The sequence below is a fragment of the Saccopteryx bilineata genome, chromosome 4 (genome assembly GCF_036850765.1).
Source record: "Saccopteryx bilineata isolate mSacBil1 chromosome 4, mSacBil1_pri_phased_curated, whole genome shotgun sequence".
In the NCBI taxonomy this organism is placed as follows: Eukaryota; Metazoa; Chordata; class Mammalia; order Chiroptera; family Emballonuridae; genus Saccopteryx; species Saccopteryx bilineata.
In genome coordinates, this window is record NC_089493.1 from 12715011 (window position 1) to 12739757 (window position 24747).

The 24747-nt window shown below is 57.6% G+C and overlaps 1 protein-coding gene across 3 annotated transcripts in view; it reads left to right on the top strand.

Moving 5' to 3' along the window:
* The window catches only part of CCDC88C (coiled-coil domain containing 88C), a 133008-nt gene that overhangs the window by 42018 nt on the left and 66243 nt on the right, over positions 1 to 24747 (top strand). For 2 of the 3 annotated variants that reach the window (XM_066273235.1, XM_066273237.1), the window contains exon 4: positions 16762 to 16831. In XM_066273235.1, the coding sequence (XP_066129332.1) occupies positions 16762 to 16831 (70 nt within the window). Of the gene's footprint in view, positions 1 to 16761; positions 16832 to 23771; positions 23872 to 24747 lie in introns of those variants that run through there. The other variant, XM_066273236.1, reaches the window with a different exon arrangement.

The window sequence follows — 24747 nt, forward strand, 5'->3', positions numbered from 1 at the left end:
GACCAGAGCCCCATGCCTGACCAGAGCCCCGTCCTGACTCTGAGCCCTGTGCCCGACCAGAGCCCCATGCCTGACCACAGCCCCGTCCTGACTCTGAGCCCCGTCCTGACTCTGAGCCCCGTCCTAACTCTGAGCCCTGTGCCCGACCAGAGCCCTGACCTAACTCTGAGCCCTCGAGTCAGGGTGGTTGGTAAGTGCCCATCTCCACCGCGAGACCGAGTCCCAGGAGGGCAGCCTGCCCTCCTTCGCCATCATGTTGCCCACTCCCGGTGCCCTGCGTGGACTGGAGCAGCTTGGGACGTACTGGTCGAGCAAGTGATTGAACGAGTCGGTGTCCGAGTGAGGCAGGTTACAGTGTGGGAGGGCGCAGAGCACAGAGGGTCGGGGCCGAGGTCGAGCAGGCGGATGCAAACAGAGCCCCCTGGGAGCCATGACTGCAAATGTCCCGGGGTAGGCACTTCGGTGTTTTGAGGCCCTGAGAGGTCAGGACACCGTCACTCAGGTCAGAGCCTGCCGTGATGATTGACGGCCTCTCCTGGGGCCCCAGCCTGAGGGACCAGGGAAGCCTTTCCCGCTGCTGCAGGGTCACTGGTGGTCACGGCTCCTCTCGCCTGTCGTCTCCTCTCGCCTGTCGTCTCCTCTCGCCTGTCTCTCCTCTCGCCTGTCGTCTCCTCTCGCCTGTCGTCTCCTCTCGCCTGTCTCTCCTCTCGCCTGTCTCTCCTCTCGCCTGTCGTCTCCTCTCGCCTGTCTCTCCTCTCGCCTGTCTCTCCTCTCGCCTGTCGTGTCCTCTCGCCTGTCGTGTCCTCTCGCCTGTCTCTCCTCTCGCCTGTCGTGTCCTCTCGCCTGTCTCTCCTCTCGCCTGTCGTCTCCTCTCGCCTGTCTCTCCTCTCGCCTGTCTCTCCTCTCGCCTGTCGTCTCCTCTCGCCTGTCTCTCCTCTCGCCTGTCTCTCCTCTCGCCTGTCGTCTCCTCTCGCCTGTCGTGTCCTCTCGCCTGTCTCTCCTCTCGCCTGTCGTGTCCTCTCGCCTGTCTCTCCTCTCGCCTGTCTCTCCTCTCGCCTGTCATCTCCTCTCGCCTGTCGTGTCCTCTCGCCTGTCTCTCCTCTCGCCTGTCGTCTCCTCTCTCCTGTCTCTCCTCTCGCCTGTCTTGTCCTCTCGCCTGTCTTGTCCTCTCGCCTGTCTCTCCTCTCGCCTGTCTCTCCTCTCGCCTGTCTCTCCTCTCGCCTGTCGTCTCCTCTCGCCTGTCTCTCCTCTCGCCTGTCTCTCCTCTCGCCTGTCGTCTCCTCTCGCCTGTCGTGTCCTCTCGCCTGTCTCTCCTCTCGCCTGTCGTGTCCTCTCGCCTGTCTCTCCTCTCGCCTGTCTCTCCTCTCGCCTGTCATCTCCTCTCGCCTGTCGTGTCCTCTCGCCTGTCTCTCCTCTCGCCTGTCGTCTCCTCTCTCCTGTCTCTCCTCTCGCCTGTCTTGTCCTCTCGCCTGTCTTGTCCTCTCGCCTGTCTCTCCTCTCGCCTGTCGTCTCCTCTCGCCTGTCTCTCCTCTCGCCTGTCGTCTCCTCTCGCCTGTCGTCTCCTCTCGCCTGTCGTCTCCTCTCGCCTGTCGTCTCCTCTCGCCTGTCTCTCCTCTCGCCTGTCGTCTCCTCTCGCCTGTCTCTCCTCTCGCCTGTCGTCTCCTCTCGCCTGTCTCTCCTCTCGCCTGTCGTCTCCTCTCGCCTGTCTCTCCTCTCGCCTGTCGTCTCCTCTCTCCTGTCTCTCCTCTCGCCTGTCTTGTCCTCTCGCCTGTCGTGTCCTCTCGCCTGTCTCTCCTCTCGCCTGTCTCTCCTCTCGCCTGTCGTGTCCTCTCGCCTGTCTCTCCTCTCGCCTGTCGTCTCCTCTCGCCTGTCTCTCCTCTCGCCTGTCGTGTCCTCTCGCCTGTCGTGTCCTCTCGCCTGTCTCTCTTCTCGCCTGTCTCTCGTCTCGCTTGTCGTCTCCTCTCGCCTGTCGTGTCCTCTCGCCTGTCTCTCCTCTCGCCTGTCTCTCCTCTCGCCTGTCGTGTCCTCTCGCCTGTCTCTCCTCTCGCCTGTCTCTCCTCTCGCCTGTCGTCTCCTCTCGCCTGTCTCTCCTCTCGCCTGTCGTCTCCTCTCGCCTGTTGTGTCCTCTCGCCTGTCGCCTCCTCTCGCCTGTCGCACTGTGGACTCCCAGGGTTGCAGGGCTAGATTCCAGCCCCAGCCTGGTCATCACCAGACATGTGACCCTCGCGAGGTCTGTGCTTACCATGGACATCTCAGTTTATTCTTATGTGAGATGGGCGCAGTTCCAGCGGCTGCCTCATTGAACACATGGAGATTCACGCGCAGGGGAAGGTGCTGGACCAGAGTGAGATGTTCTCCCCACATACAGCCCGTGCCTCACAGAGCCTCACACGGTGAGTGCTTGGTTAATGTGCATAATCTTCTTTGTCCCGGGCTGGGACAGTCCACACTCGCCTGGTGGCTGGGTGGGTGCCGACAGTCATCCTGTTCCATGCGGGCTCAGGAACAGCTGGTGAGGGTGCCCGTGTTTGCCTGAGGGGTGGGCTCTCAGCCGGCCCTGCTGCGGGAAGTCCGAGCACCTGGCCGGCCTGTGACCAGTTGTCAGGGCTGGTCTGTGTGCCTTCATCTCCTTCTGTCCCGCCGGCCCACACGCCCACCGTGCCCACACCTGCAGAGAAGCTTCCCTTCTCTTTTTTGAAAGTCCTCACTCAGGTCAAGGGCCTCACGCAGTCGAGACCCCGATGGTCTAACTGGAGGGCACTGTTTCTACCCCCCTGTCCCCTAGGAACCACATTCTAGCTGTTTGCACAGCAAACACCGTGCCAACCCTGGGATCGTGGCCCTCCGTGCCAGGCCCTGGGATCGTGGCCCTCCGTGCCAGGCCCTGGGATCGTGGCCCTCCGTGCCAGGCCCTGGGATCGTGGCCCTCCGTGCCAGGCCCTGGGATCGTGGCCCTCCGTGCCAGGCCCTGGGATCGTGGCCCTCCGTGCCAACCCTGGGATCGTGGCCCTCCGTGCCAGGCCCTGGGATCGTGGCCCTCTGTGCCAGGCCCTGGGAAGGCACAGAGCCCAGGACCCCACCCCTGGGAGCCCACAGCCGGGTGTGGAGACTTGGAAAGTGAAGCTGGACAGAGGAGGCTCAGTCCACTGCTTCCTAATCAGTGATCTGGAATTACTAAGTCCCTTCCCCACATCCCCTCCGCATGGCTCACCTCATTGGGGTACAGCAGGCAGTGTCGCTGCGGCCTAATTCCTGGTTCAGGCAGACATCCCTAATCCATCACGTCCCTCTGCCTGTAAGCTCGGACCCGGCTTCGGGGTCCTTCTCAACACGGCACTGCAGGTAGCTGCTACCAGTCACCTGGCCTGGCGTGCGGGCTCAAACTGCCTTTACAACCTCTGGTGTCGTAGTAGTTGCTCGTGTGAGAGCCCTTTGTGCCTCCCAGGGCTTCAGAACAGGACATCTGACCACAGGAGCCCCCTGTAAGCACTTTGGACGGTTGGAAGTGGCTTCAGAGATTAGGCTGGGCCACCACCAGCATCGAGCGCGGAAGGACTGCACAGGCTGTTCCGGCTGCCGCACCTTCCCATCGCCTGTCCCCTCTGCCTGGGGGTCTCTCATCCCCCCTCTCACCTGGCTCACACCTTTCCTCCACGGGGCTCACCTGTCGTTGATTTCACCGGCAGGCCGTGTCTGACCACCCGTATGTATTAGCTTCACTTTTTATCATTCTTGACTGTCCTGCCCTGTCCTTCCTGGCACAGATGCATGACATATTTCTATGCCTCTTGATATCCCCAGTTTACTACGGTATCCCCGGAGGGCAGAAACATTTCTTGGTCAAATGGATTTGCGCCGGGAAGTGGCTGGTGGACCAGGAGTACCGCCTCCGCCTGCCAGTCAGGATGAAATGAGATGGCACACGCGGTGTCTAGCCCAGGCCCTGGCTTATCGGGCACTCTGATCTATCAGCGTTCAAAGGAAGGTGCTCTCTGCATTCTGAAAAGGGGAAGGTGTGGTTAGTGGCCTGTCCGAGGTCCTGAGGTGTCTGTTCTCCACGGACCCTTCTTCCCTGTGGTCGGTCAGTTCAGTTGGTGAGCATCTGCTGTGGGCAGCACGTCCAGAGGCCTGGGGCCAGGAAGGCTTCAGAGGTGAGCGCACCACAGCAGCTGTCCCTGCGATCCTGAGTCACCTCGGGTTGTGGGTACCGTGTGCGGAGCTTGGGGGACACAAAGGAGTGATCCCTTCCAGCCAAGGCAGTCTAGTAGGGGGAAGATACTGAAGTGGGGAGTGTTGTAGGGTGGGGAGCATTGCGTTCAGTGTCTGGGGGGTCCGACCACCCCAGATCCCTGCCCACCGCCAGTGCAGACTCGGCCTGCCTCGGAGTCCTCAGCACAGCGGCGTTGAAGTCGATACCATCTGTTGAGATCTCCACTTCCTGCTCTGATGTTAGTCATCACAGACTGGGTGTTTCTTAACCTTCCTCCTCCCCAGGGTTTCAACTGTGTCCTGAGTTGCCCTCCCCTAGTTTCCTGCTAGAGAACAAACTCAGTGGTAGAAGAACCCTCCAGAGCTCCTTACGCTCTCAGTGAAGTGTGATCCGTTGTTGCAGACGCCCATGATGGGAAGTGACCAGTTCACAAGACGTGTTCCCGAGTCCCGTCCGTGGCCTCGGCAGCTGTTTGGGAGGGGTAGACGGGGGTGAGGGAGGCAGGAGCCGTCCTACCTCGGTCGCTTACCCACTTCGGAGGTCTCGCAGTTCCCTTGGTGGTTGCACAGAGCTTGGCCACCTTCTCTCCGGCCGTCACTGTTCTCCCAGGCACCGGCTGCGTGGCTCTGCCCAAGGTTGGCATTGCTCATCAACCAGACACACCTTCCCTGGAGACTCGGCCTGCCTCGGAGTCCTCAGCACAGCACCCCCCCCCCCCCCACAGTGAGGCCAGAGGGACAGACAAAGGGAGAGTGAGGAGGGGGCGGTCAGGTGTCCTGTTCAGTCCTTCCTCCTGCCTGGTGCTGAGCCCCGAGCGAGCAACAGAGAAGGAAAGGGGAGTGGGGTGAGCCCGGGGTGGGGACGATTTCTGTGTTCCTGAGGAACCCAGGGTGGACCCTCAGGCCCGAGTATCTGTGGACATCTTCCTTTATGGGTTTCATTTTCTGGTCACCGTAGCCTCCTGTGTGTGTGCTCCGCGGAGCAGTTCTAAGCGGGCTCCCTTGAAGCAGGAGCCGGTGTGTGTGTTTTCCCCGAGCGCGTCTGGAACGGCACCAGCTGGGACCGCGTGTCAGGTGCCGTGTGTGGTCTCCAGTAGGGTAGGTGCAACGCCTGCCCACCCAGCTGCTGGAGACCAATCACAGGGCTTGAAGCCGAGGTCCAGCAGCAACAGGCTGGGGGTGGACCTGGGCAGGGCACTCCTCAGCCACCGCTGCCACCTGAGCAGGGGTTTTGGTTCTCTTTCATCCTAGGACTGCAGTGTGGGGAGACACGAGGTGGGGGAGTGCCTTCTGCTTCTTCCATTGCCTTTGCTGCCCTCTCTCCCTGCCACCAGCATAACCCCCCTACATGCACACACACTCGGGGGGCACCTGCTCCTGTTTGTTCCCATTTCAGCTCAGCACCGCCTCCTCCTGGAAGCCTTTCTGGATTAGTTCCTCCCATGTTCCACTCTCCCCTGGCTCAGATGTCTCTCATCCCCTTTGTTAGGGCAGTAGACTTGCCAGCGGGCCTGCCTGTTCCCAGGCTGTTGCGTCTGATGGTAGGGCCTGGCCTCATGCACACACCTTGGGCACCCTTGCTGTTGTTCCCTGTCTGTTTTGTTGACTTCGTTGCATTTCCTGGATTTGAAGACAGAGGTCTTGTCTGCTTCAAATGACAGAGGTGGTGTGCTTGTCTTCTCTCTCCCACAAGCACACCGCCCGCCACCCAGGTGGTGTGTAGGAAATACGGCGGTATAGACAGGAGGGGGCTGCTCTTCCCGGCCCCCTGCCCTAGGGCGAAGGATTTGGGGGCCTGGTGGAATCGGGAGCCTTGTTGCATTTCATGGTGTGACACTCATGCTGTGGGGTGGAGGGGGGCTGGCTTCCCTGTCTCACAGGTCCCAGCAGGCTGCCACCTGCCGCTGGAGGCTTCCTGGCACACTCTGCCACTCCTCCGACAGGGCCCCTGGGGAGGAGGGAGCTGGTGTGGCACCGTCAGGCAGCGGGGTGTGGGTGCCAGGGTGGGTGGGTGGGTGCCGCAGGCCTGGCATGAGGGGTGGGATGGGGCAGAGGGGCCACAGTGGGTGTATTTATGCCATACTACCTGGCCCAGCTACTTGCTGTGACAGAAAGGCCACACCTGCCCCACACAGCTCCGAGGCTGTGTCCAGGGAGAAGGCACCTATGGAATCAGGCCGGAGCCCCCATCTAACAAGGGTGCAGGGAAGCAGTTTGGGTCCCATGGACCTTGCAGTGTTGGTGGCTCTCCCAGCCCGTTGGCCAGCGTCCCTGGCTTGCTGTGACCCCTACATGTTGCTCTCTGGCTGTGAGTAGTGTGGGCTGTTAAGCCCCACACCCTCCCTCGCCTGCCAATCAACAAAATTGTTGACTTTTCCAAGAAGCTCAAAGAAAGAGCTTTAGAACTGCTGATTCAAAGTTGTTAGATTCCTCACCGCCATAAAACAGGGCCCCTCATATCAAGCCTGCCCCCAATGCCGCTGTTTGAGTTGGGAGGAAAGGACAGGGTGACCCAGAGTCCCCCCTGGCATGGGAGTGTGAGGACAGACCTGCCCCGCCTCCCCACCCCTGGCCTCGTGGTCTCAATCCTTCCTCGCTGTCCCCTGGGTCCCCCACTGGAGGGGGGACCTGTGCATGGGAAGCTCTCCGTAGACACTTTTGAGTGGAAGTGGGCTTGCCCGGGCGGTGGAAGGAGCCACCGTGACCGAGACCCCGGAGACCTGGCTGTCGAGGCCTGAATGTGGTGCTGTGCCCCGGTTTCCTTCTCCAGCCTCCGTGGGCCACTGTTAAGGTCGTCTGTGAGCCCCCCAGAGACCTGGCTGTCGAGGCCTGAATGTGGTGCTGTGCCCCGGTTTCCTTCTCCAGCCTCCGTGGGCCACTGTTAAGGTCGTCTGTGAGCCCCCCAGAGACCTGGCTGTCGAGGCCTGAATGTGGTGCTGTGCCCCGGTTTCCTTCTCCAGCCTCCGTGCGCCACTGTTAAGGTCGTCTGTGAGCCCCCCAGAGACCTGGCTGTCGAGGCCTGAATGTGGTGCTGTGCCCCGGTTTCCTTCTCCAGCCTCCGTGCGCCACTGTTAAGGTCGTCTATGAGCCTCTTCTCTGCTCCGTGCTGGTCCCCCCACCCCCTGCTGTTGGCCGGGGCCTCCGCCGGCGGGTCCACCTGGGCCCCGTGCGCCCTCCCCACCTGCACCTGTGTCTGCGCAGGGTGTCCCCGCAGAGGTTGATTGCTAAAGCCCAGCTTTGGTTGCTGGCGACCAGGAATGGAGTGGCCGTGTGAGATGGCCCCTGGAACCCCACTCGTGGGCAGAAGCTCTCGGAGGAGAGGGGGCAGTGCCCGCCCTGCTTCCGAGGCCGCCCCACCACCTTGCCCGGCGCAGGGCTCAGAACACGAACTAGCATCAGATAAGACGGCTGGCTACACCCGCCCAGCACCCCCAGGCCAGGCCCAGCCCGGTTGGGTTTCCCCTGTGATCTTCCGGGACACGTGGGCACTTGCCTTTCTCAGAGTTGGCAGCCCTGCACGAATAACTCCGTAGAGACCTGCCGTGCTCCTCTGTGCCAGCCCCGTGCCCCCTTTCCTGACCCCCTCTTCCAGAGGAGTCAGTCATCCCTTAGAGGTAGTCCTCGTCCTTTCACGGGTGAGGGTGAGGCTCAGAGGGACGGCGACCTGCCCCCCAGCGAGTGGCTCCATCCTCACGGGGTGGCGTTGGCGTTTCCAGGTGCTCCCCCCACCCCCAGGTCTCCTCCTCCTCCCTCCGCTCAGAGGAAACGTTTGTTTTCCTTTCTGTGAACAAAGAGCGGGCTGGGCTTGCTCTGTGCACAAGTGAGGACGGTGTCAGGATGTGTTCCTGGGGGGGGGGGGTTCTGATGACGTGGTGGCCGTGACTCGCTGGGTCCTATGCCGCCGTGTGGCCTAGTTAGGGGAGGCAGGTGCTCCTGGGCCTGGGAGGCTCGCGCCGGTTTCAGGCCCCGGGGACCCCAGATTAATTGAGACAAGGTGGAGCAGATGGCTGGAGTCTATCAGCAGCTTTATGTGACAGCCTCTTAGCACGAAAGCACTTCATTACCCGCTCGTTCTGCCAGCCCCCCATTCGAGCAGGCAGGCGGCAGGAACGAGAGCCCCTGTCCTGAAGGAACTGCAGTTGTGGGGCCCTGGGGGCCGGGCTCCAAACTGGCGGCCCAGGGGACAGCATCAGGCCTACCTACATCACCTCTGAGCGGCTAAACTAGAAAATCGTGCTCCTGGGAGCGGCGTCCCAGAGAGCGGGCTGGGGCGCTTGGTGTGGGTGTCCAGTCTCTGTTGTACTCAGACGGGGCGACACCGTGGGAGGCATGCTGGGGGGGGCAGCGGGCTGTAGCCGTCACGACTCACAGTGGAAGCTACGAGGCAGATCAGCTGTACCAAGTGCCCCGGTGTGGCCACTCGGAGGTCGGTGTGGTACAGGGGACAGCTCCCAGGCCGGACCGTGCAACCCCGCTCTTGCTGTGGGTCCTGCCCTTACACCCTGTCACTAGGATGGTGCCATGCAGTGACTTACCCCCTCTTGGAAATTCTAGCAATCCTTGTCCTGACCACCTCCCATAAATGTTGGGCAGGGAACAGAGATGGGACCCTCCCTGTGGTTGGGTTGTAGTTGTGAAGGTCAGGTTGTCGGGCAGTTTTTATTTGGGTCCAGGAGTTGTTGAAGGGCGTTCAGGAACGCCTGTTGGCCTGATCTGGTGGGAGGTGTGAGCTGGAGGAGTGGTAAGGGGTGACATGGGCACGGGCCCCAGGGTGCGTGCGGGAGCCCTGGGGAGCTCCTGACTGTGGATCTCTCTGTGGGGTGCCCTGTGGGTGTCCCAGCCTTCCAGAAGCCCGGAGGCATCTCCTCTGGGCTGGAGAGGAGCTGTTGCTGGCAGTGCTGTCGCTCCTCTTCTCTCGGGAAACCGGAATGGGGCTGGCACGGGTGTGGGACCGTTTCTGTCTCAGTCACTTCTGGAGTTTTTAGAAATGGAAAATTAACCTTGCTTTGCATCTCTGGCTCAGAAAACGATCGTATTTGGGGTTTTACAGTTGGAAAGCATGGTGTATTCAAACCAGCATGACCAATTCACTTTGAGATGTTGTTAACTCGCGCTAACCTCTGCAGGCCGTGGAATCTTCAGCATGTGTATGGTGACTGGTTTTGCCCGGTTTCTGGGACATGGAAAGTAACGGGGGAACCGTCGTCATGGTCAGGGAGCAAAGCAGTTGGTTTTCAAGGCTTGGTTCCCTCGATAGTCTGTGAGACAGAGAAGACACCTCTTTCAAAGAAGACATTTTGTTTTTTAAAAAGTTAATATAGGCCTGACCTGTGGTGGCGCAGTGGATAAAGGGTCAACCTGGAAATGCTGAGGTCGCCGGTTCGAAACCCTGGGCTTGCCTGGTCAAGGCACATATGGGAGTTGATGCTTCCAGCTCCTCCCCCTCTTCTCTCTCTCTGTCTCTCTCTCTCTCTCTTTCTGTCTCTCCCTCTCCTCTCTAAAATGAATAAACAAAAAAATTAAAAAAAAATTAAAAACAAAAAATATAAATTTTGAGAAATGTTTTCCGATCAGTCTAATTTTGTGAACTGTGGCTATTAGCAGCTTTTTGCTGCCTCTGAGTGGGAAGTCAATTGACAAGGCAAAATGTGAAAATGCTTCAGAGGTGGGCAGATAAGTGTTAGAAATCGAGGGGAAAGGAAATCGTATTGATTAAGGGCTTCCAGGGTGGCTGCCTGGAGGAGGCGGTGTTTTTGCTGAGCTTTGGAAGATTAGTAGGGTTGTGACTGGTGGTAATCAGGGCCGGGGATGTGTGAGGAAGAGAGTACCAGCGAGTACACACACCAGTGATTGTGTATACAGATAGTGTAACCAAAGGCTTGACTCGCTGGCCACACTCAACAGTTTATATGCATTTCCCAGCTCTCTCCTTGACCAGCTGGACTCCTAAGCCCAGCTCAGAAGCCACCTCCTCTGGGAAGCTTTCCTAGACGTGCTTGGGCAGAGCTGGGATGTGCTCCTTGTGCTCTGCTGCTCTGACACCTGTCCTTCTGCGCAGAGATGGCTACCTGCTTGCCTTCCCAGCTAGGCCGAGTCCTCAGCTCACAGCAGGGTGCTGTGTGAGTTCTGAGTGCACACTTGAAGCTGACGTCACTCATGTTCCTGATTTTCATTACTGACTGAGAACGTGGATAGGTTTTTGGTGTTTCTTTGACTGTGTGGAAGGCGCATTTCATTATCCAGATCAACTTGATCTCCTTGGCAACCGTGAGCATCATCTTCTATCTGGGTGTTTGTCTTAACTTTTTTGGGATTTCTCTCTTGTTTACTCCACATTCACAGCTCCCATTCAGACCCCCGTGGAGGGTCAATCCGTGGACCTAAAACTCTGGCCTTTAGCGCTTTTATTATTCCTTTCCGGCAAAATGTCAAGACATAAAATTCAGTTTCATGTGGAAAGAGAAACAGATTTCTTCCCATTTCTTGATGAAATCATTGTTCTTAATCCAACAATGCCAATGTTTGGAAAGGAAACAAGATAACCTTTGCCAGCCGTGTGCACACGCACACACACACACACACACATTCACACACACACATTCTCTCTCTCTCTCACACACACACACACACACACACACACACACACAAGTGTTTACACCCTGTGGCTTTTCCAGGACCTGGCATTTTTTCTACCAGCAGGGAAAATGACCTTTCCGTTTGAACAGGCACAGAGGTCGGCGTGGGCCCAGCAGGACTTGAAACCTTCTCAGCGAGGCCCCTGCGTTGCCTCAGGCAACGGGTGGCACCCTGAAAGCCCAGGCTTTCCCCAGCCAGCCCTGCCCTACCTGGTCAGGCCACCTAGCGGCTCCTGGCAGCATCTCCTCCAGCTGCTGGAAGCCTTGCAGTTCCTGATGGGAGGTGCTAGAGTATGCCATGATTTGGGGGTGGGGGTGGGGTGGAGGGGAGACTGTTTTTAAAAATAAAATCAATAATTCAAGTCATTTTTTATCTTGGATATATTGTGAATTGTCTTGAAAGGATTTTTTTTTAATTCAGTGGTGCTGTCCCATTCCCAGCTCAGTATCTGATGAACACTGCTGACCACACTTTCTCTGTGTGCAAGCGGGCCACAGAGCAGAAGCATTTTAATTTAAGGTGGTACAACCACATTGCAGGATCTTTAGGAGATGTTGGGGAAACTAGCCCTTGTCCTGATCACGCTAATGAAAAGAGTTCTCTCATTTTGGTGTAGTTCCTTTTTTAGCATAGCTTTGATCCTGTACGTACCATTAGGTGTCCTTTTACTCATTCAGGCATTTTGTTTTGTTTTTGTCATCTTCCTGACCAAGACGAGTGGCCACATCTCCCAGGACCTGACCCCCACCCCCCTCCTTACCAGCTGGTGGAGCGCTGTTCCTCACCACAGAGCCCTGCCGTGCTTGACTTCGGACTGTGAGGGTTCGGTGGGGTGTTTTAGGGCCTTTGTTTACTACAATCCTGCCGTAGACAGTTTACTGAGAGTTTGGGGTACACACACTTCTTGTCAGGAGTGAGTTGAAGGGGCTGTTTTAAGGGGCCTGTTGCTAAACCAAGGGACAAGGTCCTGGGAGAAAGCTTGGGCTCTCGTTGGGACTTCTGAGACCTTCAGCCTTGGTGGTTGGCTGGGTGCACTATTTATAAGTCCTGGGAAGAGACCGGCTAGAAAGGAATTAGGAGGCCTGGCCCCTTCTAGCACCTAACAATCTAATGGGAGGTGACTGAACAAAACAAAACAAAAAAAAATGAGTTTCATCTATAAGCCCTGGGAGCCACCAGTCACCTCAATCCCGAGGGGCAGATTAGGTGGCCTGTCCTGGGGTCCTTCCCGGGGTCCTTCCCAGGGTCCTTCCCAGGCCCTGCTGTGCCCCAGGCCTCTGCCTGCCCCATTTATCAGGCACTTAGCACCGATTCCATCCACAAGGTGAGGAAACTTGGGTGCTTCCCTGGGAGGAGTGAGGTAGGAGGGGCCTGGGGAGGATGAACAGCTGAGGGCTGGCCTGTTGGAGGGTTTGGTGACGGAGGGGATGGTGGGGACGCGGCGTGACCTCCTGGAGTCAGCCTGGAATTGCAGCCCGGGCCCCACATCGGGCTCTGAGGGGCCCGGAGGGGGATGGGGACAAGCGTTTGGCATCGTGGGCTCAGTGAAGCCATGGGCCTGGGTGCTGGTCTTGTTTGCCGTAGGGTGGCTAAGAGGTCGCGTCATCCATGACCACTCAACCTGGTCATCAACAGGTGTGAGTTTTGCGTGTAGCCAGGTGCCTCTGGAGTCTGCTCACTACCCTTCTCCGTCCCTTCTGTCACCAGCAGAGCTCAGTCACCTGTGGTGCCTGGAATGGGCCACCCACCTCTCTGTGTCCTCCACTTTGCTCAAGACGATTCTAGTAGGAAGGGAGGTGTCTTCCTTTCACATGCCTTCCTGGTTCTGTTCTTAGCATTGCTCTCCACTGGTGACCTCTGCGAGCCAGTCCACAGGCCTCAAGACCCCCCTCCGCACCCTCCCCGTGTCACTCACAGGTGCCTCCGGAGCGTCCAGGGCAGGAAGCTGGGAGTCTGATCGTGCCCAGCGGGCGGGGCTTGTTGACACCTTGTGCAGACACAGATGCAGCCGCTGGGACCCACCAGCTGGGGTGACAGACGCTTCCTGGGGAATTTCCTGGCCTGTCCCATCCCTCCCCAGCATGTGTGGGGCCTGGATTTTGTTGGGATAGCCCCCGGGGCACGTTGGGATTGATAAGCTCTTCGATTGAGAGTTGCATCCCGAGTGGTGCTCATCACAGTCGCTTCCCAGCCCCCAGCTGCTGAGGGTCCAGGCACGCCCTTCCTCCCCGGCTCCATCTCGGTGGTGTCTCCTTTGGTTTGAGGCGGTGACGGTGGATCCTTCCAGGATGCTGTCAGTGCGGTTTCATCCCCGAGTGGGAAGACGAGGGTTTCCCCAGCATCCGGGACTAGGATCCGAGAGCACAGCTGGTACACAGTCTACCCCAGTTCACACATTTTAACATCCCACGAGGGTTTCCCCAGCATCCGGGACTAGGATCCGAGAGCACAGCTGGTACACAGTCTACCCCAGTTCACACATTTTAACACCCCACCCTCTGTGGGGAGCCAGTGCCTCCAGGAGGGCTGAGCTTCAAGCCTGACTCTGTCCTGCCCGTGTCAGGCCACAAGGATCGGTGACAAGACGGCGGCTGTCCTCGTCCCTGCCTGGGGGTGTGACAGTGGCCTTTGTGAAGGCCTGGGTGGCACCAGGAGGTGCCCGATTTGAGGGAGGCCCAAGCACACCAGTGGGTTTGCACTCCAGCCTCGCTCAGTTCCACCCACGCCATGCAGCCGGCTGCGGCATGACCAGGTGCCCGCTGAGCGGGCCAGTGTCAGCTGCGGCCTCCACAGTGGCTTTCTGTTCCAAGTGCCAGGCGGGAGGGTCCTCTTGTCAGCAACCTCCTCACGTCCCCACTAGATGGAGGGACTGGCCTGTTGCCCTGGACGCCCTGCCACCCCAAGGGGATGCATTTGCTAGGCTTTCCGCAAGGACTGAAGGCCACCAAGTCCCCTTGTCACTGGTGTCGGGGCGCACGGCAGCCACTAGCCACAGGTGGCTGTCGGGATCCCCCGATGTGGCTAGTGTGACTGAGGGATCTTTAATTTAAATTTAAAAAGCGATGCTCGATTCAGTTACTGGAGGACTTCTAAGTGTGTTCGGAACAACTTGGGTAGAGAAAGGCACTGTTTCCGGTCAAGTGTTTCCAATGAACACGTAGCCCCCGGACTGAGACGGGCTCTCAGTGCCAGCTGGGCACTGGATTCCAAGGACGCGGCAGGGAAGAAAAGAACGTGAAACGTTCATGACTTTTTGTCAATTCCGTGGTGCCATGACAACACTTCGAGTCTATTGGCTTAACATATACTGTTAGGACATTCTCACCTGTTTCTTTTTACTTTTTTGAACGTAGCTATTGGAACGTTCGAAGTTAACGTGTGTGTCACGTTTTCTGTTTCTGCTGCCCTCGCCACTCAGCCCTCTGAGCTTGCTTCTGCTGGCAGCGTGCTCCGGGGCTCCGGAGGGGACACTGAGCGCTCAGGAGTGTTTTTGGTCACAGTAAGGTCTTCAGAGACTCATGGTGTTTTGAAAGAAACAAGAAAAAAATTCATAAAACAATACGGCCTTGGGAAAATTCAACACGAGAGTCTCTCAGCTGAATGGCTCATCAAATGCTTCTTTATCTTTAATATCTTTATCTTAAATGTTTTAAAAAAACATTTACTTTCAGTTTTATTTTGTGTATTTGTTGTGTGTTTTTTTGACAGAGACAGAGAGAGGGACAGACAGGGACAGACAGGCAGGAAGGGAGAGAGATGAGAAGCATCAGTTCTTTGTTGTGGCAGCTTAGTTGTTCATTGGTTGCTTCTCATATGTGCCTGTCCAGAGGGCTACAACAGACCAAGTGACCCCTTGCTCGAGCCAGCGACCCTGGGGTTTCGAACCTGGGTCCTCCATGTCCCAGTTTGACGCTCTATCCACTGCTCCACCGCCTGGTCAGGCTGTATTGTAAAACATCTTTTTTTTTTTAATTTTTTTTAATTTATTCATTTTAGAAAGGAGAGAAAGAGGGAGAGAGAGAGAGAGAGGAGAGAGACAGAGGGAGAGAGAGAGAGAGAGGAGAGAGACAGAGAGAGAAGGGGGGGAGGAGCAGGAAGCATCAACTCCCATATGTGCCTTGAGCAGGCAAGCCCAGGGTTTCGAACCGGCGGCCTCAGCATTTCCAGGTCGATGCTTTATCCACTGCGCCACCACAGGTCAGGCTTGTAAAACATCTTAATTGCACCAGTGACACATATTTCTTGGGGAAAACAAGCAAGCACTGATTAGACCAAGTTAAGCATCCTGTTAAACACGCAGCATTCCCAGCGGTTTTGTGCTTGTTTAATCCTCAGCACAGAAATGCCACGCAGCGTTACTACAGGGACCCTCGGGGTGCCCACCGGCCATGCCTTCTTTAGACACGTGCGCGCCTCTCCCAGCTCCCTGATCGTGGGGTGGGTGCGCCACACAGTTGGACAGGGCAGAGGAACACCTGCCAAAACTTGAGAAGAGACTGGAGATGCTTGGGCAGCGATAACAAGCGAATCTTCTCGAAACCGGGCTGAGCGTGTGACTTTGTAGGAAGGCGGTGTGGGGACTCCCCAACACAGAGCGCATCCTCGTGCCAGACGGGCAGCTGGACAGTGGCTTTTGCCGACTGTGCTCGTGGGGCGTGTTTTGCCCCAGGGTGGGACTGCAGCATTTGGTGAGCCATTCAGCTGAGAGACTCTCGTGTTGAATTTTCCCAAGGCCGAGAGGGAGGCTGACTTACTCAATGCCGACTTCTGTCCAGCACAGATATTCACCCACTGAGACATGTTGAAGAAAACGTTAGCCATCTCTGATGCAGTGACATGTGACCCCAGATAATCTTTCTCCAACACTGAGCAGAGAGGGGGCCCGGTGAGTTCGGGTGGGTGCACCTCATGGTTTAGCGCCCCTTCCCCCAATTCCTGGTGTGGACAGGAGCCATAGGACAATAATAGAAGGGAGGGCGCAGTCATTGCATAAATTCTTTGTCAGCGCTGGCCCTGCCCGGCCTGTGTGCCCAGGCCACCATTCCGATCTGAGGATTCAGGATGGTTCTGGGGTGTCCGCTGGGCCCTGCTGGGTTAGCTGATTGTGTAATCATCCTCCTCTTCCTCGTCACTGCTGGCTGGCAGGATGCCGAAAGCAGAATGTCCTCGAGTTATGCAATAGGGTGACTCCTAAAACAAGTTGGGAACACTTTTTCAGAGGCATAAGAAGAGCTTTCTGATGAAGAATTTTCTGTTGTGACCACTTTTGTATGACCAAGAATACACAGGAAACCTACTCCCTTGTCTCCTGTAAAATTAGATTTTTATTTTCTGATTTGTAAAAACAGAAAGCAAGGCCCATCTGGCCAGGGAAGGCAACCTGCCCAGGCGGAGCTCCCGGAGACGAGGTGGTGGGTCCGGGTGCGAGCCGGCACGCTCTGGGGAGAGCCTGTCAAAGTCCCCAGGCGAGGGGCATGACGTATGGCGGCTGCCTGGGCCTCCCTTCAAAGACCCTTGGTGTGAGGGCCAGAAGGCAGCCCATTGCCCGCGCCACCTCTCTGACAGCTACAGATTAGCGGTGATTTATCCCTGTCCCAGGGAAGTCGCGGCCGTAAAGGAGACACATCTCCCTGTGTACAGCTCGTACCGGAGACCTGCTGCATGTCAGCATCCTGAGTCGGAATCATCAGGTTCCCGAGACCCAGCTGCATCTCCTTGTCCTTCTTTATCTTTAATTGCACGGGCAAACCGTGACATAAAATCCTAAGTATTTCTTCCTCTTATATAACATATGTTCCTAGTGACCGTGGACTGGCGGCGGGCTCACCCAGTGACTTTATAAACTATTATTTTCTTAATCGTTAGTTATTTTTGTTTCCTCCTCTTAATGGTATCTTTCCCCCTTTGTTTCCCTAGGAAGTTCTCCAGCAGCTGATCGTAATGAATTTGCCCAATGTGTTGATGATTGGCAAAGACCCGCTGTCTGGTGAGTGAAAGCCGCCCCCCGCGGTGCTTGGCCCATGCCGCTGGCTCCAGGCAGCTGTTGGACGCAGAGCTCCGGCCGCCGGCGTGGAGCCAGCACAGTGAGAGCACGTGATCACTTTGGTGAGATTTTAAAGGGTGGGTTTATCGCCCGAAGGCATGAAGCCAAGAGCACGTTTCCTTCTGAAGGACTCCTGGCGACCCCCCCCCCCCTACGAGTGCAGAGGCCAGCAGGACTGCTGCTTAGGTGGGCTCCGGGCCCTGAGTCATAGGGCGGCCTCTCCGGGGGTCTCCCCGCTGCAGTAAAGGTGGAATCAGGGGCACTGTCCTGGGGTGGGCACCTTTTGGTAAGAGAGTCGGACGCTTGCGGGAACTCGCCTCTCTTCCACAGGGAGGCTAGTGCTGCGTTCAGTCCCCAGCAGGTCCCCCAGGATGTCCTGTCATGTCTGGTGTCCACGTCGCCCACTGCACCCGGCGGCCCGGGGAGGCAAGGGCGCCAGGTCCTCGCTCGGACACTCGGTGTGACCTTGAGGGACCCGGTGAGATGGGCTCCGGGAGCTAGTTCGTGCTTGTCGGTCAGCTCCCGGGGGAGTTAGCCAGGCTGGTGGATCTCCCCCACCACGTCCCGGGCATCTGCTGCACCCGCAGCCTCTGGACGTACGCTCGCGGGCCCCGGGGACGTGCTTCATTCCAGGGGAGACCTCGGCAGTGTTTTGGAACCCCAGTTCCAGGCCTCGTGGGCTAGGTCAAGCAGTGCAGGAAGGAAGGGTCACCACGCATTCCAGGCCTCGTGGGCTAGGTCAAGCAGTGCAGGAAGGAAGGGTCACCACGCAGGAGGCGTGACGGAGGGGACTGAGCTTCCCTCTGTCGTTGTCGCTGAGCCTGGCCCTCCTTGCTCTTGTCCGTACGACAGTAGCTGACGTTGCCTGGAGACAGAAGGGCCAGTGCACTGAGTGGCCAGCCAAGGACATTACTCATAGAGGAGCAGTTCTTGGTTAGTGTCACAGCCTGAGACCAGCAGCAACAGCAGCTTCGAGGGGGCACCAGGCCAGGTGTGGCTGAGCATTACATCACGGTGCTGGGGGGAGGGGACCCTCCTGAGTCCCAGCTGGCTGACACATCCCTTTTCTCTGTGTGAGCCTAAAGAAAGCGGTTTTCTTGACCTCCCGTTAGTTCTCGGCAGGGCCGGCCCATGAACCCTCACACCCTTGCACGTCAGCTTTGTGGCGTCCACCCAGGTCTGCCTGGTGGCTCCTGCCCGTGCACACACTTCCCCACTCCACGCATCGGTAAGAGGGAGCCTTTGGTCGCCTCCTCCCCACTCCTCGCTCTGCCTTTGGGCCATTTGTTCTCTGGCTTTATTTCACGGTCCCCCCAGATAGAAGGTACCAGGTGCAGTCCGTCCCAGCTACAGCCCTGGGCCCCGGGGACAGCTGCGACTCCGGTCTCTGTAGTAACTTCAGGAAAGCGGGAGGTCTGCTTTGCTGAGCAGAACTGCGTTCCGTGTCCTGATTTATTGGGGGCGGGGGCTGGTGTTAAGGGGAGAGAGGATTAAGGTGCTGAGAGAGGTTGGTGGTGCAGGTGCGTGAGGCACTCGAGGAAGGCCGGGGCATGGAAGGGGGGCGGCTCACGTCTTCAGCACTTGGTGAGCCCACCGTGTGGTTTACGTTGTCCGTGTATTAAACAGCAGAAATGGAAATGTGCTTCTGAGGTGTGACTGTGCCGTCCCCAGTTATAGATGAGAAAACGGAGGCTCTCAGAGTTCAAGGGTCGAGTCCTCGGTCACTCGGTCCGTCAGCAGAGGTGCTGGCTGGAAGCCTGCTTCGCCTGACCCTGACCCTGGGCCCCCGTCTGTGTCACCCGCGGGTGTGGACGTGTGACGTTGAGCTGTGCGGGATTGCCAGGGCTCAGCCCGCGTTGACCTGCACAGCAGCAGTGGGCGCAGTGGGTCTGGCTCAGCCTGATGCTAAACACGCCTTCCTCCCTCGCCCACCAGCCTGTCACCTCATCACACTGCATAGCTCGGCCACCGTCCTGTCGATGCCCCCATTCCCTGTCCCTGTCATTGTCCCCACTTCCTGCTGCCGTCCGGGAACCCCTGATCCACCGGGTACCCCCCCCCCGGACCAGCCCTGGCTCCAGCCCTCCCCTCACTCAGCACTCTGTTCCAGCCTCTTTGGAAACCACGTGGGATGACCAAGGTATCCACGTGCAGAGCACACAGGTGCCTGCCCGGGGTCTGGTGCTGAGCGGACGCATCTGCAGAGGTGTGGGCACTGAAATGAAAACACACACACAGGCCCTGGCCGGTTGGCTCAGCGGTGGAGCGTCGGCCTGGAGTGCGGGGGACCCGGGTTTGATTCCCGGCCAGGGCACACAGGAGAAGCGCCCATTTGCTTCTCCACTCCCCCTCCTTCCTCTCTGTCTCTCTCTTCCCCTCCCGCAGCCGAGGCTCCATTGGAGCGGGGATGGCCCGGGCGCTGGGGATGGCTCCTTGGCCTCTGCCCCAGGCGCTAGGGTGGCTCTGGTCGGGGCAGAGCGACGCCCCGGAGGGGCAGAGCATCTCCCCCTGGTGGGCGGAGCGTCGCCCCCTGGTGGGCGTGCCAGGTGGATCCCGGTCGGGCGCATGTGGGAGTCTGTCTGGCTGTCTCTCCCCGTTTCCAGCTTCAGGAAACACACACACACACACACACACACACACACACACACACAAAAACCCTCCAGTTTTATTAAGGTATAATTTTCATACCATAAAATTGACCCACTTTAATATTTTCAGTGATCTTTTTTTTAAGTGTACAGCATTATGCAACCTTCATGAAGAGAGTGCCCCCCCCCAGCCTCATATAGAATGATAGACGCTGATCAAAGGGGCTGTGGCCCCAGCTCCGAAGAAGGTGGAGGTGAGACAGGGAGCCCCCGGGAGGTGAAGCCCCAGGAGGCCCACCTGTGCCACAGGCTCGGAGGGGGCGGGGCTGCCTGCCTGTGGTGTCAGGACCAGAGAGAACTGGGCTCAATGCAGGCCTGGGCAGGTTGGGGCGGGTCCTGGGGGTGTGGGGAGGGACCCCCAGAGCCAAGGAGGTTGGCAGGTCCAGCGCAGCAAGAAGAGGCAGCCCTGTGTGCCAGAGGCAGGGGGACGTATTTATGGAATAGGGTTTTCAGTTGTAAATTTTAAATCTATTTTAAAATGTGTGAAGCATTTGGGGTTTCTTTGTAAATAAAGAGTGAAGTTGGCTTCTCTCTGTGCGGTTGCCTGGAAGTCAGGGCGGGGGGCGGGGAGCGGGGAGGGGTGCTGCTTTCTTACTAATTCTGTAACGCGTTTCAGGAGCGTGCCTGTCTCTGGTTGTTGACAGGGTCCTGTTATTTAGAACATGGCACAGTTTTGGGTTATTTTTTGTTTTCGACAGTTGCACCGCAGTGGAGTCCAGTGCCAGGGGCAGGACAGATCCCAGCAGAGCACCTAGTGTCCCCCCCCCACCGCCATTACACACAGTGGCACAGAGAGACCCTGAGGCGTCAAGCATTTGTCCCCCTTCCTCTGATCTAAGTAGAGGGAGATGTCGCAACTAGTACAGTTATGAGATTCTTCTGCGCCCATTGGACAAAACAAGGTCCCCTGTTTTTCTGCCCTGGGATTTGAGGACAGCCGGTGGATGTGAAAAAGCCTCTCCCATACTTTAAATTGCTTTCAAGATCTCTCACTGTCTGCCCCGCTCGGCCCCCAATCCTCGCCCTCTCATTTCCTGTTTTGAACTTGGGACCAGGTCCGTGGATTTCCTCTCCGATCGTGCATGGTTCAGCTCTTGCTCAATAGGACATCTGTCCTTGGGGAAGCGTCTATCCGGCGCCTCCTTTGTAGACCCCCCCTTCTTGGAGCCCGGCCTGGGGTCCTGCAGGACCCTGCTTTGAACCCCCTCTGTCACCTGCCGACGATGGCACTTAGCACAAAAGCCTTTTCCTCGGCAGCTGGCCTGTGTCCTGGCTCCCAGACGGGGTGGCGCATGGTGTCCTTTGTGTCGTGTCTTGCTGGATGAATCTTACCCTTTTCTCTTATCTTGCGGCTGTTCCTGAGGCAGGTACCTTGGCTCTTTCAGCACAGCTGAGCCCTCCTCTCCCCCTGCCTCACTGCCACCCTGCCACTCTGCCGGATGCCACCCTGTCACCTTGGCTCCGGCCACCACCGCCTTCTGCCGGCTGCACGCCGTAATAGCCCTCCAGCTACCTGCCCACTCTGCCTTTGCCCCTGCAGCCTGTTCTCAACACAGCAGCCAGAGCGGTCCCCTTAGAAGGTTACTCAAATCACGTCACCTTTCTGCCTGTCCCCGCCCTCTTAGCACTAGGGCCTGTGCATTGGCTGTTCCCTCTGCCTGGAATACTCTTCCCGTCAGATACGAGCTTCTGCTGAACTGCCGCCTTCTCAGAGCAGCCTCCTGACCTCGCTGTGGACAGCACCAGCCTCTCCCGTGGGACGCGCAGTCCCCCAGCCTGCTCTGCCTCCCTTCTCTCGTAGCGTTCAGCACCTTCTGTGTCAACAGTACTGACTTTCTTTCATGTCTAGTGCGTTGCTTGTCCTTCCTTCTCTAGGATGTGGTCTCTCATGAGGGCATGAATCTTTCTAGGTTTATTTTGTTGTTGCGACATCTTCTAAATGTGCAGATCAGAGTCTGGCACATGGCAGGTGCTCGATGAATAGAGTGTAAGTGCTGGCGACCCCCTTCTCTCTCCCTTCCCTACTCCCTCAGGCGGGTGCTCCCGCCCAGAGCCAGCCCCGTGCTCTCACAGGTACAGGGTCAGCATCGGCTGAGAGTCAGTCTCAGCACAGCATCACGGCTGTGGCTCCCCAAGGCCGGAGAGAACGGCCCGCACCTCACCCTCTTGCCAGCTGTGTATCCATAAACATGTCTGCGTGGTTTGTCAAAGAGAATCTTCTAGAAAGTCATATGGGAACCGAGAGAGGATGGCATCTGCTTCGTCTGTGAAGGGGGGCGGTTGTAGGACGAGAGCCGGGCCCGGGTTTCCCAGCAGCGGGCCTGTCCCTGTGCCACACACGCGCGTGGAGGACGAGGTGTGTCAGACAGGGAGCCAGTACATTCACTTCTGGGATGAATCGCAGGGCAGTCCGGCTGGAAGGGGCCGTTGCTTTTCTTCCGAGGTTTGTATGCAAGAACAGTAGTGGTTTTCAGCTGCCCCCACCTAAGCTGTTTAGAACGGAAGGGAGGGAGGCACAGAGGTGCAGAACGCAGCCCGGGGGGGGGGGACGACTCATTCAGAGGCACTCAGCATGGTGGTCCCACAGCTAAGAGATGTATTTATCATAAACTGCATAGATGGCTGTATGTGGGGACAATCAGCCACAGGTCCCAAGCAGGAGGACTGGCCACGGCCACCAGCCTTGTCCTGCCTGCCGTTTCTTGGATTCTAAGTGTCAGACAAGATTCCGAGCCCGTGGAAGGCTGCCCTGTATTCACACCCTGCCAAGTCCTATCTGTGAGGACGGTGAGACCTTTGGGAGTAGCCTTAGGGCCCTCAGGCCTCTGTTGTCTCCCTCGTGTGGCTAAAGAAGGGGCTCCCAGGGACAGAGAAAGCACCTTGAGGAGCTCAGGGCCAGCCACTGTTTGTGGAAACCAGAGGTCCAATTCCTGACCCTCCCAGGAGAAAACCGGAAAACCCTCGAGCCCTTCCTCCTCGGAGCAGACCACCCCGGCCAGAGGCTCAAAAAGGACCTCAGCCAAGTTCGTTCTCCGGCTTTCATTGTCGAATACCCACCTTGCTGGGCCCAGAGGTCCCAGAGGCGGATAGTCTATCTCTGCTCAAGAAGTCTTCAGTCAGTGTTGGGGCAGGGAGGGGAGGACAGTATCCAGAACTATGTCCATCCCAGGGTGAGAGTGCTGTGAGCGTGCTCACAGAGTGCAGAGCAGGTAGGGAGTTCTGCCTAGACAGGTCAGGAAGACTTCCTGGAAGAGGCGGTGTGTGACAAGGCATTGAGGAACTGAGCAGCAGAGGGAAGGAGTCCCGGGTGGAAGCAGCTCAGAGGAGTGGAAATATGGCAGTCTTCTGTCACAGCAGAAGTTTGTCTCGGAGAAAGGCTGGAGGGAAACGGAGCTCCTGACACCACTTGGATTTAATATTTAACCCTCTCAGTGTTTACTTGCTCTCTTGCCAAGGGTGTCCTTGAAGTGCTCTTCAGGTCCCATGGCAACCTTCCTGCACTACTCTGCCTTTTGGTGACTGACTGGGACCCCGAGGGCTGGTGTGCCCAGCGGCCCAGTTCCCTGCCCCGGGGCCGCTGAGGAAGACGGCTCACAGCTGATCTGTTAGGACTAGTCTTCTCGCCACTGAGAATGTTCTTACAGAAAGCTAAAGGGCTTTTTCCTTCCTTTCATGGGCCTGGGCCCTGCCCCCTCCTCCCCGGGGCCCTGCTTGCCCTGTGACCTGCTGGGTCCAGGGTCGACAGTGGGGGCTACCCAACCATTTGGTGTTCTTTTTCCCCAGCATTTTTTTTTTCTTCTTTGTAACTCTCTAATACAAATATTTTTAATGTTTGCATTTGCAAAAGCCTAAGTTTCTTCGAATGGAGAGGAAAAAGTAAGAAAGGCTCATTTTCAGGCATTCTGTGCTATTACTGTTCCCCATTCTGTCCTGGAGGGAGCAGGTTCAGGGACACCCTGGAGCCCTGTTTCGGATGTGCGGCTGGCGGCCCGCGCCGTGGCCTCTGTGCTAGCGCTGGCTTCAGATGAGTCTTCAGTCCACCGAGAACGTGGCGGGGGGGGCACCGAGCTGGAAGAAAGCCAGCTCTCTGCTTTTCCAGGGACGTGAAAAGCTTGGTTAACACCAGGCCCAGGCCAGCGTGGCCACTCGGCCAAATGCTGGCCTTGTAAGCAGCCCCTGGGCCCTGCCTGGAGACCGGACTTTGTTTATAAACTTCCTAGCGATGGCCTGTACACAGAGAGGGTGCTCCCGGCTGCAAGAACCACGCCATGGCTTCCAGCGGGCCTGCTCTCCGCGGCCGTCCGAGGAGGGGGGACGAGATGTTATTTGTCAAAGGTCACTCTGTTCCCTGCTAATATTTGGGCTTTGAGTTTTCTGCCCGGTGGGGTGGGGTGGGGTGGGAGGGACTCTTTCTCAATCCCCCCTCCCCAGAGCCAGCACAGACTCTGGTCACTGTCTGAATTCTTGTGGTTGGTTTTCCTTTTCTGATCTTCAGCCGAGGGATGCTAGGAAGTAGATTTGCTCTCAGCTTCTGCGGCCTGGGCAGGCTGGTGGGGTTGGGAGTCGTTTTTGGTGTTGGTGGTGACGCTGAGGGGCTGATGTGGCTTTTCATATTGTTCTGCAGAACCTGGGAGAGCGGCCTTCTGTCTTCTGGGCTGAGGCTTCTAGTTGCCCACACGTGGCGGTGCTGGGGGTGGGGGTCGACTTGATGTGCGTTACAGAGAGAGGCTGAGTGGGGCAGGGGGCCGCTGGCCTGGGCGCGCTCAGGAGGCCCGGGCACCATTGCACACCGACGGGTGACTCACTACCCGCCCCAGTCTGCATTTGATCAACATTTGTTGAATGACTAACTGAAGAAATAAGGGAGTGCTGGTTATGCTGATGCCTGTTGGGAGCTCCCTGTGTGATGTTTTCAGAGTCAGAAATCCAGGTGCGGGTTTCACCAGGGTTGCCGTCCAGCTGTGAGGTGGTGTGTACAGGTGCCTGCTTCTTACTGCATGGACCAGGACGGTAGGGTGAAGGGTCCTCTGTGCCCACCCACAAGGAATTCATTGCTCACACTGTTCCTTGGCAGTGCCCGTGGAACCCAGGGTGACCCTGATAAAATAACAAACAGCTGTTCTCGTAAGCAGAGCCGCCAGCAGGGCCCACAGGGCTGTGGCGATGTGGCTGAGTCTCGGGATGTCATTACACATAGAGGCGACATACACG